Genomic DNA, 13,979 nt, shown 5'->3' on the forward strand with positions numbered 1-13,979 from the left:
CGCTCCCCCGCCGGAAACGCGGGGCATGCCGGGACACGGCGCCTGCGCGCTCCCTCCCTCTCCCCCCGGCGCGCGCTCGGGGCCGGGGAGGGGGCGCTTCCGGGGCCCTCCAGGCGCGTGGGCGCTGGAGGGAAGCGATCGTTTCGTTTGGCGCCCCGGGGGGGGCCGAATCCCTTCCGGGGAACGGAGGGCCTCGTGGAGGTCACCCCGCCCCCCCCCCCCCCCCCGGCGAGGAAGGGAGGTTAGCGGCGGCGGGGGCGCGGGGGGAGGGAGAGCGCGCGCGGAGGGGGAGGGGGAGGGAGCGCGTGCCACGTCACTGGCGGCCGGAAGGGGGCGGGGCCAAAGGGCGGCTCCCCCGCTCCCCATTGGTGGGATTGCGGCGGCTTCGGCCGCGCTATTGGCTATTGGCTGACGCCGCCAGGCCCCGCCCTCCCCTCCCTCCCGCCCTCCCCGTCGGCGCGCATGCGCGGGGCGCGGCCCCCTCCTGCCCCAGCTGAACCCTCTGCTTCCCTTCCCTTCCCTTCCCTTCCCTCTCCCCCAGCGCTTAGAGCAGCGCTGGGCACAGCGTGAGAACCAGCGGGGCTCAGTGGAGAGAGCCCGGGCTGGGGAGGCAGAGGTCAAGGGTTCCAATCCCGCCTCTGCCCCTTGTCAGCTGGGGGACTGTGGCCAAGTCACTTCTCTGGGCCTCAGTGACCTCATCTGTCAAATGGGGATGAAGACTGGGAGCCTCACGAGGGACCACCTGATGACCCTGTATCTCCCCCAGCGCTTAGCACAGTGCTCTGCACATAGTAAGCGCTTAACAAATACCAACATTATTCTTCTCTGGGCCTCAGTGATCTCATCTGTAAAATGGGGATGAAGACTGGGCGCCTCATGAGGGACAACCCGACTACCTTGTATCAACCCCAGCGCTTAGCACAGTGCTCCGCACAGAGTAAGCTCTTAACAAATACCAACATTATTCTTCTCTGGGCCTCAGTGACCTCATCTGTCAAATGGGGATGAAGACTGGGAGCCTCACATGGGACCACCTGATGACCCTGTATCTCCCCCAGCACTTAGAACAATGCTCTGCACATAGTAAGTGCTTAAATACCAACATTATTATTATCTTAAGCGCTTAACAAATACCATCATTGTTGTTATTTTACAGCTGAGGCCCAGAGAAGTGAGGGCGACTTGCCCCAGGTCACACAGCAGATCGGTGGCGGAGGCAGGATTAGAACCCAGGTCCTGCCGACACCCAGGCCCCGGCTCTTTCCATTAATAATAATTTTGGTGTTTAAGCGCTTACTATGTGGCAAGCATTGTGCATATATAAGGTCATTAGGTTGTCCCACGTGGGACTCCCAGTCTTCATCCCCGTTTTCCAGATGAGGTCACTGAGGGCCAGAGAAGTGAAGGGACTTGCCCAAGGTCAGACACTGATAAGTGGCAGAGCCAGGATTGGAACTCATGACCTCTGACTCCCAAGCCCGGGCTCTTTCCACTGAGCCACACTGTGTGTGAATGGGGAGAGCCGTACTTGGGTGGAGGGTGGGGTGAAGGTGACTGAACAAATTTGGGAGGTGGGGACCAACAAAAGACACCCCTGGGGCCTTGGGCCAGACTCTTCCTCTCAAATTGATCATCAATCAGTGCTATTTATTGAGTGCTTACTCTGTGCCGAGCGCCGTACTGTGCACTTGGTAGAGGAAGTTGGAAGACACTCCCTGCCCACCATGAATAGACAATCCTGAGAGGGAGACAGACTTTAATATAAATCAATTATAGATAGGTACATAAGTGCTGTGGGGTCAATACCGAAGGCCCAAAGGGTACGATAAGTGGCACTTGTTCATATCAAGCACTGTTAAATGGTGGGCCAGATGGATCAGCAGATCGGACACAGTCCCTGTTTCAAATGGGGCTCACAGTTTGTCTCCGTTTTTACAGATGAGGAAACTGAGGCACAGAGAAGTTAAGAGATTTGCTCAAGGTCACAGAGCAGTCAAGTGGTGGACCCAGGATTAAAACCAAAAGTGTATGCATCCTTCAGGTAGGAATGATGATGCTCCCATTCCTCACCCTTTGATAAATGGTCACCTGAAGGCAGCTTCTAAAGGTACTTGGTACACCCGGGGATTAGATGACTGCTTCTGTAAAATTTGTGTAGATGAGAAATAAAGATATGGCCAGGTAAAAGGCACTTTTCTTTTTTTAAATGGCATTTGTTCAGCAGTTACTATGTGCCAGGCACTGTATTAAGCCCTGGAGTAGATACAGGCTTGTCAGGTTGGACATGTCCATGTCCCACATGGGACTCACAGTCTTAATCTCCATTTTACAAATGAGGGAACAGGCACAGAAAACAATTATGGTGTTTTTTTTAAGCTTTTACTATGTGCCAGGCACTGAGAGAAGCTAAGTGACTTGCTCAAGATCACACAGCAGACAAGTGGCGGAGCCAGGATTAGAACCCAGGCCCTCTGATTCCCAGGGCCTTGCTTTTTCCACTATGCCATGCTGCCTCTCATGTCTCAGACTCTTCCAGAGAACTGAAATATGACTGTTTTGTCTTTAACACATCAGCTCTTGCCTTTTAGAGGGGCCACGAATTTGGTGAATGGCTGCAGTTGAGGAGCAGTGTCCAAAATCAAGGCTCCGTTAGAGCTGATCGATTGATGAAACTAGAATTCTCAGCATTAACCAGATTTACTCTGTTTTTCTAATTGCTACAAAGAGCCCCAATAGTAAGTTTCTCTGAGGAACTGAAGTGTTGCTCCTAGTAGTACTGTCTCAGTAATCAATGTTTATTAAGCACTTACTGTGTGCCAAGCACTGAGCTAAGCACTTGGGAGAGTACAATACAATCGAGTCGGTAGACACGATCTCTAGCCTCAAGGACGTGACGATCCACTCACCTTCACTACGTGTCTTATTTAAACAGAGGGGCCATCCTTCAATAACAAATCAGGAAGGAAAGCTCAAAATAAGGATTGGTTATAGAGCTGCCCTCCCAAGCAGGGAAACGATTTCTAATCTCGGCTTTGCCGCTTGTCTGCTGCGTGACCTTGGGCAAGTCACTTAACCGCAGTTACCTCATCTATAAAATGGGGACGAATAGTGTGTCCAACCTAATTGGCTTGTATCTCCCCCAGTAAAGTGCCTGGCACATGGTAAGCACTTAAATACTTTAAAAAAGAAAACAAAAAAAACAATCGAGTGTCACCGAATTGTCCCTCTTAAGTGATAAAAGGATGCCATTTAGACAGCAGGTAATTAAAAAGTGATCCAGAACCTTTGTCATACTAAATAAATGTTGGATAATAATTTGACTAATCCGGTGTTCCACCCCCTACCGTAAAACACAGATCTTGAGTACAGGAATCTACTCCATGAGATGATGGAGGCTCAGACTCAAAGTGGGCTCAGCCCCCCGGTCTAGGATTTCACTCAAGCCAAGCAAAGACCAGGGCCATCGTGGTCCTGGCTTTCCAGGACGACATAGCAACACCAAGGGGGCGAAATGATAGTCTCATCCTTACAACCCAGCGGCTCTCAGTGGATTGAGGCCATCAGGTGGACTCAAGAATGATGAAAGCACCCTGGTCTTGAATCTTCAGGTTGGAGGACACGAGCCGATCATGGGGAAAGTAGTTTCCCCTGGCCAGTTGTACTCTCTCCTCCCTGGATGTCACATGCCCGCTGGGGCTTGGCAGAGGGCAGCGGACAGGTCGATGGACAAGAGTGCAGCACATCGCAGAATACCCACAGAGAGTTTGTGTGCGCAGATCCCACTTCTGACTGCAGAGACCATAGCATAATGCCGATACCGGAGCATCCATAACCCACCAGGCCCCTGCCTCTGTAGCCATTGTGATCTTCGCCACCCACATCAGCTAACCTGTTTTTCAGGATTCCTGTTTGGATCTGTCCACCTCAGTCAGAAACCCATACCAGATACCATTCAGCGCCCCCCCACAGGCACTCCACTGCTTCAGAGAAGGAACTTAGAACCCCATCTCCTAACTTCGCTGAACTATACTCTTCCCACTGGCTAAAGTGCAAGGGCTGACAATTTTTCATCCAGCATTTGGTACCCTCTTTCTTGACCGTCTTGGCCAAGAGGGCAAGGTGTACTCAGGACTGAGAGTCCCGCTTGGGTCTGACCCCTCCCCTCAGAACCTTCTTTTTCAAAATCAAAGGACAACTATCTGTGGGAGCTCTAGACTGAAAGCTCCTTGTGGGCAGGGAACGTATCTACCAACTCTGTGTACTCTCCCAAGTGCTTAGTTCACTGCTCTGCACATAGTAAGCGCTCAATAAATATCACTGATGGATTGAAATATAACTACATTTTAGACGCCTTTACTCATGTCTGTAGGTTTGTCTTCATTTTGTCTTTCCCCTTTGACTTCAAACTCTTTGAGGATAGGGACTGGATCCTGTACTTACTGACTGGCTTAATTTTTATATTTTAGCATCCTTGGGATAGCTCATTCATTACTCTCTTTTTTAGTTCATTTTTTGCAGGGGTGAGAGGGGAAGGTGGGGAGGGAGGGGATGATTTGCCCTCAGAGTAGTCCATTTTCCCAAAATAATTTTCTGAGGATAATGAGACAGCAAAAAGGAAGATTCACTGAATCTATTTCAATATGATTCCAGTTTAATTGATCAATGCCGTTAGAGCCCTTCATCTCTGGCTTCAATTGCAAACGCTTTTCTTCTCGCTAGCTCTTTGTGGTACTTAAAAGAGAGAGCCGACCTCTGAAGACAGTGTATTAAAGCAGATCTAAATGCTTTAAAGTGCAACATGTACCTCTTCCATGGAGCTAAACATGAAATTGAGTTAAAATGTAATTCAGTGGGATGGTCTATTCCTGTCCCTGGGCCAAGTTGACCCATTCCTGAATGTTCTCTCATCTGCCCTCAGTGTGTCCGATGAATTTACATCATAAATTTACATGAATTGCCAGCTGTAGTTTCATCACAAGTTCCTAATTTCTTTGAACCATTTTGAAAAAAAAAAAAACAAACAAAAGGTCTAAGACATTTTCGAAAACAAAGCTACCTTCCCCAAATAACAAGATTCTTTACCATAGAAGACAAAATTCTCCTTGACGTAGTGATTGAACCCAGCATTTTTCCGAGCTTTAATACAAACTCTGACCCTCTCAACAATGATGAGGAGGAAAAAAAAAACCAAGGAAATATCACTTAGAATTTAGTAGAACAGCTCAGCAATTCCAGATTCACTATTGTGGAGCAGGAAAGATTATTGATCTTTCTCACAAATCAGTACAAGCTCACAGACCCTAAGAGAGTTAGACCCTGTGAAAAAGAAACTGGGTGGACAGCAAGCAAGAAACAGAATAAGAATTTTGAAACCTGACCCCCACCCCCACCCCCACCCCCGAGTTTTGCATTGTCATCAGATTCATTCTAGATTTGACATTAACCAGTGCTAGTGACTGTTTGTGTTTGCAGGGTGCCAAACTCTTTAAATCTATGAACAAGACTGATCTTCAGATAGAATCACCAGACTGGAAAGGACCTTAAAAAACAAACAAAATCAACCATTTCCACCCCAACCTCTACACCGAATCTATCTCTGACGGATAAGAATCTACAGTGTCTTGCTTTTAAAGCTCTCCCAAAAAGGATTTTTCTTAATAATCCATTCTGAGGCTTAACCAGCCTCACTATCATGACCTCATTCCTTCTGCCTACTCTAAATTCCTCACACTGCAATTTAAGCACATTTCTTCTTGAACTGTCCTTGGTAGAGAAAGAGAACGGCAGATCACCCTTCACTACATCTGTTCTCTGCCACTTCTTCTGCAATTTGGTGCTCTAAGCCTTACTGTTGATCCTGCAGACCCTCTGTCAACTCTTTTGTGTCAACCTTGCTACAGTTTTCAAAAAGAGGAACTCTCTCTTCCACCCCAGGGCCCCAGGTCAAATTCTCCTCTAACCTTTAAACCTGACTGTTTTTTTTAATCAGAATTCAGTTTTGCATCAGACAGCATCCGTTCCCTTTCACTCTCAGGAGGGAGAGCAGCACTGGGTATCTTTTCCTGGTGCATGGCAAATGCCTTCTATGGCTGGGTCTCTCAGACCACCATCGATATGTCCACTGTCGTCTTTCCAAACGGGGGCCCCATTTCAAAGCATCCCTGGACCTTGCAGGCATGTCACGGAGGGCAGCCCTCCATTGTTATCGACAACTAGCGATGCACAGATCTGCAAAGCTCGTGCTAAACTAGGCAACTCAGGGTAGCCGCCCTTGAGGCAGTGTGGCATGAGCTATCCTGGGATGGATAGCTGTAGGGGACTGGCATATAAATAGACATTTCCTGAAGCTGTCTGATGGAGCATATGGTTATTTTATCAATATTGCGCGCTCTCTCTCTCTCTCTCTGGGGATCAGATTAACGGGCTCTGTTTGACCAGGACACTGCTTTGTCCTTTAGCTGGGAGAGCGCTGTGCCCAGCGAGTCAAGCAAGCCCCCCGTGGGTAGCCATTACTCTCGTCGGTTCGCGAGACGGCTCCCCCCTTTTTTAACTGGCTAAGCATGGAACATGAGGACGACGATGATGTTTGCTTTGCCAAATGGATGAGCAGCTTCTGGGGCCACAGCTGGATGGATGAGCGAGAAGGGCGAGCCCAACGGAGACGCCGCTCCCAAAGCCTCAGTGACAGAAGGGCCTCTCTCCCCTCCCCGGTAAGTTATCACCTGACAGCTGAGGGAGACGGGAAGAGGACCCTGGAAAAACGTTAGGGAGGGAGCCACTCCCTCTGGTGATTTTTAATGCTGGTGGCCTGGCTGAGTTTTCTAGAGTGGGAATGGATTTGATCTACCTTTAATCCTTCAGCACTTCCGAGTTCTTGCTGAGGAAAGATAGGCTGAAACGATGTTCTTCCTCATTTTTACTATGAGACTCCATTCCTTGATAGGTCTTCGCCCCCCAGATTGGCCGGTTCAAGTGATGCAGGACTTAGCTCATGGAGTCCAATTACCTGAGCATGAGGACAGAATAATATTCCTGGAGGGAAAAGGAGAGAGTCCTAGATTTGAAAGGAACCTCAGCAGTCTCCCAGTCATCCCTTCCACCCCCTTGTTCCTCTCCATCACCAAACACACACACCCCCCACACACTGATGGTCCTGCGTTGCTCGTTGTGGGTAGGGAACGTGCCTACCCACTTGGTTACACTGTACTCTCCCAAGTGCTTAGTACAGTGTTCTGCATTTAATAAGTGCTCAATAAATGACTGAATGTTTTAAAAATGGTGTCTGTTAAGCTCTTTCTTTGTGCCAGGCACTGTATTAAGCCCTGGAATAGGTACCGGCTATTCAGGTTGGACGCAGTCCAATGGAGCTCACAGTCTTAATCCCCATTTTACTGATGAGGCAACTGAAGCACAGAGAAGTGAAGTGACTTGCCCAAGGTCACACAGCAGACAAGTGGCAGAGCTGGGATTAAGACTCGGGTCTTCTGACTCTTTCTCCTGGGCCATGCTGCTTCTCTAGAGATCTCCAGAGAAATCAACCCAACCCCTCCCCCGTGACCAATTTACAAAGCTCAGAAGGAAATTCTTTCAAATGCTGCATCTCTATTCCTCCCGGGCCAACTTGAATGAATCCATTACTCTTGGTCCTGTCCTCAGGGGACACCAACAGCTTACCCAAGGTAAATAGATCTTGAAGGAGGAGATTTACCAAAGGGTATCCTGGGGCCAAAAAATGGGACCTAACTCACCTCTTCTCCCCCAGAGCGGCGTTTCAACCCCGATCATCCCCAACTGTAACTGCATTCATGTCACTGCTTTCATTTAATACTCTCTGTTCTTTCCACGCTTTCACAACATGCACTGTGAGCTAGAAGGACACTTTGTATAATTAACCACTCCCAACTTACTATTAGAGCACTTTTTTTAAAAAAATGGTATCTGTTAACTGCTTACTACGTGTCCAACACTGTTCTAAGCTCTGGGGAAGGTACAAGTTAAGTTGGACACAGTCTCTGTCCCACATGGGACTCAGGAGGGAGAACTGGTATTACCATTTTCCAGTTGAGGAAACTGAGACCCAGAGAAGTTAAGTGACTTCCCCCAGGTCACTCAGCAAGCAATTGGCAGAGCCTGGATTAGAACTCGGGTCCTTCTGACTCCCAGGGGGCTTCTCCCTTTGGGTCATTTTAATGATCTGGAAAACCCTGGGCTGTGGACCCCTGAGGGCCCAGAGGAGGCCTGCCCCTCCCTGGCATTTCTGCAGCCACTCTGTGTTGGGACAGGCAGCAAGGCAGGGGAGTGATTAGAGGTGATGGGGGTCGGGGGAGCCGTACATGCAGTCATTAAGCTTGCAAGAGTGGACGCTCTAAAACCCCTGACTGACCTCCTCTGAATAGTGCAGGTGTCCCCCTGAAGGAAGTGGGCCCCGGCCAAATGCCTTAGCTCGGTCAGGGGATAAAGTAGCCTTGAGGGAAATTCCCCTAGGTTAAGGCAGAGGGAAAAAAAAGGAACAGCTAGGTTGACCCTGGACCATCAGATGTTCCCAACTAGTCTTAGGGCCTGGGAAAGAGGAATGTGGCCTAGTGGAAAGAGCCTGGGCCTAGGAATCAGAGGACCTGCATTCTCATCCCAGCTCTACCATTCACCCACTGAATGACCTTGGGCAAGTCATTGAACTTTTCTGGGCTTCAGCTTTCCTCATCTGTAAAATGGGGACGAGATATTCATTCTCCCTTCCTACAGACTATGACCTCCATGTAGCAGAAGGACCGTGTCCACCTTGATTGTATCTTCTGCAGTGTTTAGTACTCTGCGTACAACACAGTAAGTGCTTAAGGGCTACCATTATTATGTGTGTAATTGGCTTCTAAACCATGAATAACATTGCCAGATCCCCCTGCAGGTCTCCCGATGACATATCACAGGCACATGGCTTCAGTCCTAGGCCTGTCTTTCCAGCACGTGGAAATAAGCAGGAAAGACAAGTGATTCTGACATTAAACCCCCCCCAAAAAAACTAATTTCGGTACCCTTTGCAAACTTTAAATAGACATAATTTTACCCTATTCAGGTCACAGACTTAGCAGCTGCAGCTTTTCTTAAAGCATATGACCAATGATAAATAAAATTCTATTTTCAATAGTAGGTATCCCGTTTGACACATTCCTGGGCTGTCTTGACTATACACAGAATTCTTTCCCTGCAACAGCAGACACAAATGAAGGTCCCACTTTAGCCATTCGCTAACTAAGGATTTATTGTTTGAAATTTTCTGAGGGGATGTAAAACACAGAGAGCCTTTGTTTTTAAAAAGTGAACCAAGGAAAAACATGGAATACAGTGCACAGTGAACTCTCATGACCACATACCTTATCAATATAGAATTCGTGATCATTTGGGCTTTTGCTTCCTTTTTTTTTCTTAACCCCTTCTCTTGCTGCCCCAAAGAAGTATGTTTTCCACCATTAGAGAAGGTACTGTTTGTACTGTAGTAGGTGGTTCACAAAGCCTCAGAAAATCTGCAGGCCAGCAAGAGATATGCAGGAGCACAGAGGAGTCAGCAAAGAGAAGAGCATTCCTTGAATCTCCAGAAGCTGCTGTAAATTGACTTGAGACAGCCAGAGAAAGGCAGGCCAGTACAGACACCTGGAAACTAAACATCCAGACCCGTCACAGAGAAACAGAGACACAGTCCTGAAGTAGTCAGTGAGAAGCAGTGTTGCCTAGTGGATAGGGCACAGAACTGGGAGTCAAAGGACCTGTGTCCTAAAAAAAAAAGCTCCACTACTTGTCTGCTGGGTGATCTTGGGCAAATCATTTCACTTCTCTGTGTGTGCCTCATTTTACCGCATCTGTAAAATGTGGATTAAGACTGTGAGCTTCATGTGGCAGGAGATCTCCCCCCCCTTTTTTTTTTTAACTGGCTGAGCCTGGAACATGAGGAGGATGATGATGGTATCTGCTTTGCCAAAATGGATGAGCTGCTTCTGTATCTATCCCAGTGCTAAATACAGTGCCTGGCACATAGTTAAGTGTTTAACAAATACCATAAAAAAATAAAACTGCACTTTAAAAATATAGTTATACAATTCAGACTTTTCAATCATTCAGATGATTCTCCCTCCCTTTTTGTTCTGAATTAATGAGATATTGCTGCTCAAAGTGCCATTTAAAAAAAAACCCATAAATTTTACATTTACTGTTGTTGTCATCTGTTTAGAGATGAATCGGAATGCCGTAGAGAAGGTTCATTAATTAATAGAAGGTGTATGGAATGGCTGTCAGAAAATTTAGATTCCAGTCCTGTACTTACCATGAAATACCTCAATTTGGGCAATTGAACCAGTTGGTCTCTCAATTTCCCCATCTCCAAAACAGAGGTGATAAGTCTTGCCTTTTTTCTGCCTTCAAACAATGTGAGAAGAAATTGGATCAAATGTGCCGACTCCTTGGAAGAAGAAACTAAGACACCCTCAAATTTTCAGTATCATTTTCAGTTTTTTCCTTCCCTACCTCAATCTGAAGCCATTAGATTGTAAACTCCTTAGGGGCAGGGATTATGACTCCTACCAAGAGAGACATTCTTCCAATTACTTGATAAATGCCCTGCACACAGAAGGCATTCAGTAAACTCTATTGATTGATTTAAATGGTATGCTTCTTATAGAGAGAGAAGAAAAGCTGAAATTAGATGTTCCATGGTAGTTTAATAACCACACCTATGGGTTTACCAAGCTGTATGAGCCTTGTGACCCAAAGTTAAATCAGCGAAATGGATTAAGCCTAAAAGAACAAGGGGCGGTTACAAAGTTCAAGGGTTAGGGATCGACCAGCCCAAAGGAAAACTATTCTCAAGCTGAGTCCTCGAAATGTGTAATAATCTTGACACAAAGAAATATGGCTTCAATGCCCAGGTGAACTTTATGGAGAACAGTAGGGTGTAAAGGTTAAGAGAGTCAGGCATTGTCAAATAAAAATCCCTCAAACTGCCTTTTTTGCTCACCACCGGACTGATGAATTTAGAAGATCCCAAACAGAAAAAGAAGTGTCCATTTGCCTTCTTCCCTTCTGCTCAATCATCCATTACTAGGCTCTCCATCCTCTGTCGCTTTAAGCTACATTACAAGCCCTGAACCCGCTCTGCATCGACTGTGGTTCTTGGCTCTAGAAAGGTAGTACATTAAGCCAGTGGGAAATTTCTGTTGGTGGTAGAAACACTGAACTCCTTATTCTCTACCATTTGGCTGGTTAAGCAGTACTGTTTCTCTCTTACAGTAGCAGAACTGGGACGGGGAAGGTGGGAGGAGAAAGTGGTGAGTTGCCCCAGGTGCAGAAGCGGAAGAAGGTCAGATTGAGGCCTGAATCAACCCTTCTTCCACCACCTCTACTGGATCTTGGATCAAGATCCTTCTCCTTTTTCCTCTCTCTGGGCCTCCCCCTCTTGGGCTGCCACAGAAGCAGAGAGAGAGTGAGGCAGTACTGAGGTTTTGAAATGGTCAGCTTCAGTAATCATCTACCCATCAATCAGTGGTATTTATTGAGTTCTTAACTGGGTGCAGAGCACTCTGCTAAGAGCTTGGAAGAGTATAATAAAGTCAGTACAATCCTGCTCTCAAGGCAGTTGCAATCTAGCCAGGAGGTATGCATCAAAAGAAATTGCACGTAGGATATGGCTATGAACTCAGGACCTACCAGAAACTGCTTCTGGAACAATTTCTTCAGCATGGCCAACAAGACACATTCAAAAATCAAATGCGAGATCACCTGCATTGAAGTTCTAGAACCAGTTGGTCTTTCAACTTCAAAGCGATGCTTTTCACTGCAGAGCTCTGCTGGGTGGAAAATGAGAGAAGAATGGGTGTCAACAGGGTATCCGAACAGCAGTCCTTATCCCCCATGGGCTCACAGCTTTTCCATTTTACAGATTATTCATTCAATAGTATTTATTGAGCGCTTACTATGTGCAGAGCACTGTACTAAGCGCTTGGGATGAACAAGTCGGCAACAGATAGAGACAGTCCCTGCCGTTTGACGGGCTTACAGTCTAATCGGGGGAGACGGACAGACAAGAACAATGGCACTAAACAGCGTCAAGGGGACTGAGGCCTAGAGAAGTAAAGTGATTTGCCCAAGGTCACAAAGCAGATGAGCGGCAGAGCCGGGAGTAGAACCCTGGTCCTCTGACTCCCAGGACCGTGCTCCTTCCACTAGGCCAAGCTGCTTCTCAAGGGTTACCAGATTCAAAAGTAGTGTTTCAGTGATCAAAAAAGAGGGTCTCCCTAACCAACTGAGGCAACAATTTCCCAGCCTCTTAGCCTTATATCTGTCCAAACAAGGTACTCGATCTGATTCTCCCAGAGTCCTCTTCAGGACTTGGCAACTTGGTTTCTGCCCAGAAAGGCAAAAAACTTGTTAGCTAGACTATTCCAGTGAAATACTGCCCAACATAAGGGTTATGGAACATGTCCACAACCCAGTGGCCAAGAAGGGGGCAATGGCAGTTTTTAACTGTCCAGTTCAGTTCACGTACCGCTTGCTGCACTGCTGTGCGAGTTTAATAATAATGTTGGTATTTGTTAAGCGCTTACTATGTGCCGAGCACTGTTCTAAGCACTGGGGTAGACACATGGGAATCAGGTTGTCCCACGTGGGGCTCACAGTCTTAATCCCCATTTTTAGATGAGTTTAGCAGTGGAATCCAGACCAACATGTTGGGCTGGCCATTTGATGGAAAAGTCATTGAGATCAGGTCCGCTAGGATTGTTTCCTTTTCGTACTGACACAGAACCCACGTGTTTATTTTGGGACAGGCCCAGCTTTCCGTCCTCCACACGCCCAGGCTCCCGGGATCCTCCAGAGCCCCATCTTCTGGCCAGCTCCGACGGCACTCTCAGGAGGATCAAGAATTCCGGAGCTACCATCCTGGGAAAACCTGCAAAACCCGGGAGCCACAGGGATACGATGGCCGATCCCATTCCATCCAGGAATTTTCAGAGTCCTTTGAGCAGCAGCTCTGCGTCAGAGCCAAGCGATCTGTCTCTCTGGTAAGTAACAAACCGGCGTGGGGTGCCTCTGTGTAACCACCTAAGAAATGCTGCTTCTCTTCACCCAGAGTTGGCCCATTGCTGACAACCTCCAAGTGCCGCAGAGTCACGTAGGATCCCTCAGTATTCCAGAAAGAGGTCCTTTCCTTCCCCCAAAGCGTAAACTATTCTTTTTAAGGAACTGCCTTGATTATGATCACCCTAATGTTCTAAAAATAGTAATAATAATGGTATTTGTTACGCACTTACTATGTACCAAGCACTTTTCTAAGCACTGGGGAAGATACAAAGTTATCAGGTTAGATGCAGTCCCTGTCCCACATGGAACTCACACTCTTAATCCTCATTTCACAGGTCCAGAGAAGTGAAATGATTTTGCCCAAGGTCACAGAGCTGACAAGTGGTGCAACTGGGATTAGAACCTAGGCCCATCTGACTCCCAGGCCCGGGCTCTATCCACTATGCCACACTGCGTTTGCAGAAAGGAAAGGAGGGCCCAGATGCCCACTGCTTAGGTGATAAGAAACTGGGGTCACTGGGGTCCCTTTCCTAGCTCTGCTATGGAAATGATGAGGGTACCTAGGCCAATGGCCTAATTTTTTTTTAAAATAATATTTTAGTACTTACTATGTATTGCGCACTGTTCTATGTGCTAGGGTAGCTACACAGTAATCGGATTGGAAACAGTCCAGGTCCCCACATAGGGCTCATAGTCAATCCCCATTTTACAGATGTGGGAACCGAGGCCCAGGGAAGTGAAGTGACTTGCCCGAGGCCACACAGCAAAAAAGTGGCAGAGCAGGGATTGGAATTTAGGTCCCAGACCCTGCTCTATTCATTAGCCCACGCTGCTTCTCATCTCACTGCACCTCCAATTTTACCTACAGAACAAGTAATGCTTACTCCCTGCAGATACTGCGTGTAGGGAACAAGCTG

General features: G+C 47.4%; 1 protein-coding gene and 1 long non-coding RNA gene across 5 annotated transcripts in view; one reads left to right on the plus strand and one right to left on the minus strand.

Moving 5' to 3' along the window:
• The first annotated feature begins 84 nt into the window (after nucleotides 1-84).
• The window catches only part of LNP1 (leukemia NUP98 fusion partner 1), a 14,796-nt gene continuing 901 nt past the window's right edge, over nucleotides 85-13,979 (plus strand). Inside the window, exons 1-4 of the mRNA XM_029081850.2 lie at nucleotides 85-241; nucleotides 1,939-2,041; nucleotides 6,459-6,710; nucleotides 12,810-13,043. Coding sequence (XP_028937683.1) covers nucleotides 6,561-6,710; nucleotides 12,810-13,043 — 384 coding nt within the window. The 5' untranslated portion in view covers nucleotides 85-241; nucleotides 1,939-2,041; nucleotides 6,459-6,560. The remainder of the gene's footprint in view (nucleotides 242-1,938; nucleotides 2,042-6,458; nucleotides 6,711-12,809; nucleotides 13,044-13,979) is intronic.
• The window catches only part of LOC103165560, a 22,548-nt gene continuing 15,275 nt past the window's right edge, over nucleotides 6,707-13,979 (minus strand). For 2 of the 4 annotated variants that reach the window (XR_003765617.2, XR_001604181.3), the window contains 3 exons: nucleotides 11,692-11,828; nucleotides 10,313-10,404; nucleotides 6,707-7,032 (listed from right to left, as the gene is read on the minus strand). This is a non-coding gene — a long non-coding RNA (uncharacterized LOC103165560). Of the gene's footprint in view, nucleotides 7,033-10,312; nucleotides 10,405-11,691; nucleotides 11,832-13,979 lie in introns of all 4 variants that reach the window. The other 2 variants (XR_003765618.2, XR_484591.3) reach the window with 1 other exon arrangement.

The sequence above is a fragment of the Ornithorhynchus anatinus genome, chromosome 17 (assembly GCF_004115215.2).
Source record: "Ornithorhynchus anatinus isolate Pmale09 chromosome 17, mOrnAna1.pri.v4, whole genome shotgun sequence".
NCBI classification, from domain to species: Eukaryota; Metazoa; Chordata; class Mammalia; order Monotremata; family Ornithorhynchidae; genus Ornithorhynchus; species Ornithorhynchus anatinus.